Raw genomic sequence first — 6793 nt, 5'->3', positions numbered from 1 at the left:
ACTTCGATCGCCAAACTGATAAGCAAGGAGATCAGAATCTTAGAGAGACGGGAGAGAAAAGGAAAAAGAGGAACAAAACTGAACTTATTCTATAAGAGATTCTGATCGGGCAGTCTTGTAGTCTTCGCTGCCATGAGTCCAATGGCAGACTGCGATCGCCAAACTGATAAGCGAGGAGATCAGAATCTTAGAGAGAAGGGAGAGAAAGGAGAAGGGAAACTTTTAGAGATATGGTGGTTCTTTTAAAATGAAACCTGAATAACTGAATTTTCTATTTATATGTCATTTTCATTTTAATAAAAAAATATTTAGGTATCATTTAAAATATACCACTTCTACTCTAAGGTTATTTTCTAGACCCTTACATTCTCCCCAACAAGAAAAATTTTCGTCCCCGAAAATTGACTTACCAGAAAAGAGATATGGATAGGTTTCTCTAATGGTTTCTTCTAATTCCCAAGTTGAATCACCAGATTTATCATCCCACACCACCTTCACCATACTGATGGTCTTGCCTCTGAGCTGTTTACTCTGATGGTCTTCAATCCTAACTGGTTTTGCTTCAAAAGACAAGTTATTCTTGATTTGCACATTATCCACTTCCAACACATGACTAGGGTCTGGGATATACTTCCTTAGCTGTGATATGTGAAATACATTATGCATGTTTGCTAATTGGGGAGGTAGAGCAATCTCATAAGCCACTGGACCTATCTTCCTTAAGATCTGATATGGTCCAATAAACTTAGGAGATAACTTCCTTGATCTGATAGCTCGTCCTACACCCTTGGTTGGTGTCACTCTCATGAACACATGATCTCCAGCTGCAAATTCCAAAGGCTTTCTCCTCTGATCTGCATATGATTTCTGCCTATTATGAGAAATTTTCATTTTGTCCTGTATCTATTCCACCTTCTCAGTGATCTGTTGAATTAACTTTAGCTCAACCAATACTGTCTCACCATTCTGATACCAACATAAAAGAGTTTTGCATTTCCTCCCATACAAACTCCATCAAAGGCAACATCTCATTCCAACTTCCCACATGATCCAATACACATGTCCTCAACAAATCTTTGAAGGACTAGATCGTTCTCTCAGACTGCTCATTTCTTTGAGGATGATATGCAGATCTCATTCTCAATCTAGACCCCAAAGAATCTTGTAGAATCTGCCAAAACTATGAAGTAAATCTGAGATCTTTATCAAAAATAATATTCGAAGGCACTCCATGCAATTTCACAATCCCTCTGATGTACAACTGTGTCAACTTGGCCATATTATTCTCAAATTAACTGGAAGAAAATGAGCACTCTTCGTTAGTCGATCATCTATCACCCAGACTGCATCATGGTCTCTTACTATTCTCGACATAAAGGTAATAAAATCCATAACAATGATATCCCATTTTAACTCAAGAATATCCAACTACTGCAACAACCACTAGGTCTCTAATGTTCTACCTTTGCCTTCTGAGATGTCAAACTTGTCACAACATACTAAGCTACTTCTTTTCTCATGCCTGACCACCAAAAGGATTCCTTCAAATTTTGGTACATCTTATTCATACTGGGACGTAAACTTATATAACCCTTATAACCCTCTTCTAGAATCATTCTCTTCAGTTCTTCATTGGTAGATATGCATACTCTTCCTTTGAATCTCAAGATCTCATCTTCTCCATCACAAAGTCCTTAGTTTGATATATACCTAGAAAATTCACAATACACTTCAGATTAGGATTCTCTTAATTGTTTTTCCTTAATCATTCCAAGGAAATCATTAGTTATAGTTAACTTACTACAACTAATATGATTAACATGGAATTGTACTACCAAATTTAGATTTCTGAACTGCTCAATCAACTTCTGCTCTTCAATCATCATGGTTGACATTTGTGCTGACTCTCTTCTAGGAGCATATGCAACTACATTAGCCTTCCCTAGATAGTACATCAGTGGGAAAATCATAATCTTTCATAAACTTCACCCATTTTCTCTACCTCAGGCTCAACTCTTTCTGATCCAACAAGTATTCACTGAACATCTGAAATTGAGCTTCATATAAATAATGTCTTCAAATCTTCAAACCAAACACCACCACTGCCACCTCTAAGTCATAAGTAGAATAATTTCTCTCATGGACTTTGAGTTGCATTGAAACATATGCAACTCCTATCTTCTCTTGTATTAAGACACAATTCAACCTCTGATGTGAAGCATCATACTAAACCTCAAAAGGTTTTTCCTGTATCAAGAATCACCAACACTGGAGCACTTGTCAACCTTTTCTTCAACTTTATGAAACTTTGCTCACATCCTGGTTGGATCCAATGAGACCAATGAGCTGATAATACATACTCATAAAGTTCATATTGAGACTTAAAGGTTGTCTTCTGCACATCTTCAGCCTTTACCAAAATCTCGTGCTATCGAGATCCCAGATCAAACTTTGAGAACTGTGGCTCCATGTAACTGATCCACCAATTCATCAATTTTGGGTAGAGGATACTTGTCCTTGATGGTCAACTTATTCAACTGCTTGTAGTTCACACACAACCGAGACCCTCCATCTTTCTTTTTAACTAACAACACTGGAAACCCCATGAAAATATATTGCGCCAGATTAACCACTTCTCTAACAACTCTTCTACTTGTTTCTTCAATTTTGTCAACTCAGCTGGAGTCATTCTGTAAGGTCTGATTGTCATTGGTCCAACTCCAGGTACCAAATCAATGTAGCATTCTACTTCTCTCTTTAGAGTTAATCCAGGTATTCCTTTTTGGAAATACTTCCATGAGCCCTCCTTAATCCATCACATTCATTGCTTCCGCCACCCTTTTGAAATCTCCAAGAAGAACAACCCATCTTTTGGTATCAACCCATCATTTGGTATCTAGAGCCAAGGTTCTTCAAGATATAAGTGTTCTCTTCATTTTATTTTTGATTTTTATTCAAATCCGTGTTGTTCATCTTGCCTTGATTGTCTTGTTGTTTTTTATGTCATTTTAATTATGTTGTTGTTTTTAAATTATTGTACAGTTTTATTTTGGTTCAAATTGTTCTTGAGCTTCCAAACTGTTTTTAGGTTCCATTGTGTATTTTGTGTTGGTTGTTTTGTTTTTAATTTTATTTGAGTCTTATTGATGTTTTAATCAGTCCAAAGTTTTTGTGCTTGAGTCTTTATTATTTTTGAATCCATACAAGTTTTGTCAAAGTCATGTTCATCCTACAATGTCATAAATTCCTAGTGGTGCCTTTTATTGTTGATTTGGTTGCTTGATTTTGATTTTGAGTGCAGTTTATATTTATGTATATGAAGCTTTGGTGCCTTTTATATTTTCATAATTGAGTTCATACTTGTGTGTTAGTTCCATACAAGTTCTTTTCCAATAATTTCTGTTGTGTTTTTGAAGTTTCCTTGCTGTTTTCTAATTCCAGATTAGGATTTCTCTGTTTTCACTGTTACTGTGCTGGCTTGAATCTTTCCCATAAATTAATTTTGTGGGTGAAATATTCTGAAATTTTGTATTTGAGTATTTTTATGTGTTGAGAAAAAGTGAAAAAAAGAAGTACATCAAAATTCAAAATACAAAAAAAAATGATAAATGAAATACGAACAGAGTGCAAAATGTCTGACTTTGGAAAAACGGTGATGCGACAGTGATCTTGAAAAAAATATTAAAATTATTTGGCTCACTATTTTGGTGAAATTCCAACGCCTATTTTAAGCTAAAACATTGAAGTTTTTGTGGTCAAGCTCAATTTTGAAGTATTCTGTCCAACATAAATTTGGGAAATTGTGAAAAATTTACACACAAAAAAATTTGTAATGTTGTTTTGGTTTTATTCATCTATTATAGTTCCTTTCACTAGGATTCCACTTTGTGTGCTACCGTTTTTTGTGTGCCTTAATTTTTGCTTGTCAATTTTATTAAATACTATTTCAAATCTTGTCAAATATCAACTCCATTTGCAGTAGTCCTTGATTTTTAAATGAGTTTTGTTGCTTTAAAACTTGTTTGACCTCTCTTTGGTGGCATATACCTAAAAAGTGTTTTTTGGTGAGTAGTGGAGCTAAAATTTTGTTTTGGTGAAAGCTATATCACTAAAAGGGAGTTGGATTAAAGACTCAAGGTTGAATAACCTAAGGAGACAAAACAAGGGACAACAACAACTTCGCTTGAAAAATACACAAATATACACAAAGGAACTACAAGTGTGCATAGAATAAGACTTTAATTTTTGTGCATAAAAAAAATTGTTGACCTAATTTCATTGTATTTCTTGGAGTTGTAATTTGCAAGAACTTTGATTAATTAGTGGATTAATACGCTTTAGTCAGTGAGTGTGTCTTCAAGGTTCCACAGTGTCAAGAAGTCTCACCTTAGGATTCGACTAGTTTTAAAGCTTTCTAGATAACAATTTTCTTGTGTGTTTTATTGCTTTACATTGTTTTCTTGCATAAAACTTTGTTTTCATCTTTGATTGTGCTCTAAGTGAATTACTTAGAGAAGGGTTTGTGAAAGTATTGTGAAATAGAATCTGGCTAGGAAAGGCTTGGTACTTAAGTGATCCAAGGGATCCACCTCCCTTTCTTGGGAATCTACCTACGGTACTCCACCTATCTTTCTTTCGGTAAATTGCTTTTAACATATAACTTTCAACATGTCTTCTCATTCTTCTAGTCCAAGTGAAAGTGATAGAAAGTCTATAAAATATCTTTTAAAACAATTAGCCAAAGACTTTCAATCACTATCACATAGACAATTGCAACATGAGGCCCAATTCATAGAAGATAAAAAAGAAACGGATGCTCATTTTGCTATTTTAGAAGAGGAGTTGAAAATTGTGAAAGAAAAGGATGAATACATTAGAAACTTAAAAAAATCACATGCATCTAGTTCTAGGTGGAGTGACTTACATGCTGAGGGGAGTCGGAGAGTTAATGATTATTACCAACCTCCACCAAGAAGAACTAGAAGAGAGAGCCACAAAGAGACTAAGGTAGACCTACCTCATTTTTATGGAAAGGAAAATGTTGAAACATATCTAGATTGGGAAATGAAAGTAGAACAACTTTTTGCTTGCCATCATGTTAATGAGGAGAGGAAGGTACCCTTAGCCACTTTAAGCTTTCAAGGAAACGCTATGTATTGGTGGACAACCTTAGAAAGAGATAGGCGCCTCCACAGGGATCCTCCCATAGAATATTGGAATGAACTTAGGGAAGCCCTGAGACACCGCCATATTCCTTCATACTACAATAGGGAGTTAATGGACAAGCTTCAAAGACTCCAACAAAAGAACATGAGTGTAGAGGAGTATAGGCAAAAGATGAAGCTTTATGTACCGCCCTGGTAGTCAGAAGTGATGACGTGGCATCGAGCTATTATATAGGCGTGTTGAACGGGACACCTGACTGACAGAAGGGAAGGAAGTCGGGAGGCTCGTGTAGTCGCCAGTTATTAAGTTGGCGTGCTCCGATCTCTAGCATACTTAAACCGGCGGTCACCGGGTTTGAGATGAAGTCGCCAGATGTGAACCCAGGCGACCAAGTGATTAGAGATCGCCGAAACAAGGACATCGCCGAAGATGAAGTCAGATAGTCATTTCCTAGCTGGCCAGAGGATGAGCTCGGGACACAGCTTACCTGACATACACGGTGAAACAAGTAAAGTAGATCGTGAAGGCGGCCGGCGAGACCACAGGGAAGGTGTATACGAAGGTACCCGATCTCGCCACTCAGAAGAGATCACGCTCCAAGGCAGCTATGCACTGAGTTGTGTCATGCATGAGTAACTTAGCCAAAAAACCTGAAGAGTAAGAAGTGGCGCCCAAGTCAAGGATGCTCCAGATGGTGACACGTGTACAGCTGGATGCGAGCCACGTGTCCAGATGTGTAACTGTCTGGAGAGAGAAAGTGTTCATCGCTCTTTGTGATCTGTCAGGTTTTCATGAGAAAGATGAGAAGCAACCGTTCAAGTCCAGTTGCGCCCGTTGCTGCTGAAGACGCCATGACTATGGCGCAAATGGTGGAAATCATGCGTTCGCTGCAGGCGAATGTGGAAGCCTCGCGCATAAAGCAGGCAAAAATGCACGAGGACCTGGTCGCCTCTCAGGCCAGGAATGAAGAGCTTAGCAGAGTTACTGAGGAATTGCGCCAAGCTCTCCAGGAGCAGCGGGGGCGCCCAGTCGCTGAAGAGGTCGCGCCGTCAACGCCGCCTCGCGTTTTCCCCATGCCTTTCGCTCAGGCGATTACGGACACGCCTATCCCTGCGAGTGTAGTACCCGTGAAAGCCGTTTTTACCGGCGTGGAGGATCCTGAGGTACATCTCACCACGTTTCACACGCAGATGATGCTGTCAGGAGGATCGGATGTTGTGTATTGCAAGATGTTTGTGAGCACACTCCAGGGAACGGCGTTGGAGTGGTTTGTGAGCCTGCCTACAGGTCACATAACCAATTTCCAACAGTTTTCGAAGATCTTCGTCGAGCAGTACATAGTGAACAAGGCGCCGCCTAGGGTGTCTTATAATCTGTTCGACATAAGGCAATACCAGGGAGAGTCCCTCAGGGACTACTTGAATCGTTTTGGGGCGCAGATGGTCCGCTCGCCGGCCAAGGATGAAGAGATGTTGGTCTACGCATTCAAGAAGGGCGTGCTGTCGGGACCCTTCTGCGAGGCGTTGATTAGGGCTCACCCCGCCACGTTTGCTGAGGTTAGGCGACTTGCGGTGGCCCACATCGCCGATGAAAGTGAGGTCGCCGAGAAGTGGGGAAGCGTGGCCCC

The 6793-nt window shown here is 39.2% G+C and overlaps 1 protein-coding gene across 1 annotated transcript; it reads right to left on the bottom strand.

Moving 5' to 3' along the window:
* Positions 1 to 315: 315 nt before the first annotated feature.
* On the bottom strand, positions 316 to 891 carry LOC150025870 (uncharacterized). Its single transcript, XM_090304785.1, has one exon. It carries the CDS (start codon positions 889 to 891, stop codon positions 316 to 318), a length of 576 nt encoding a protein of 191 aa, XP_090160911.1.
* Between the last annotated feature and the right edge of the window lie 5902 nt (positions 892 to 6793).

The sequence above is a fragment of the Phaseolus vulgaris genome, chromosome 7, assembly GCF_051622355.1.
Source record: "Phaseolus vulgaris cultivar YP4 chromosome 7, ASM5162235v1, whole genome shotgun sequence".
NCBI classification, from domain to species: domain Eukaryota; kingdom Viridiplantae; phylum Streptophyta; class Magnoliopsida; order Fabales; family Fabaceae; genus Phaseolus; species Phaseolus vulgaris.
This window is presented reverse-complemented; position numbering and strand designations above follow the sequence as displayed.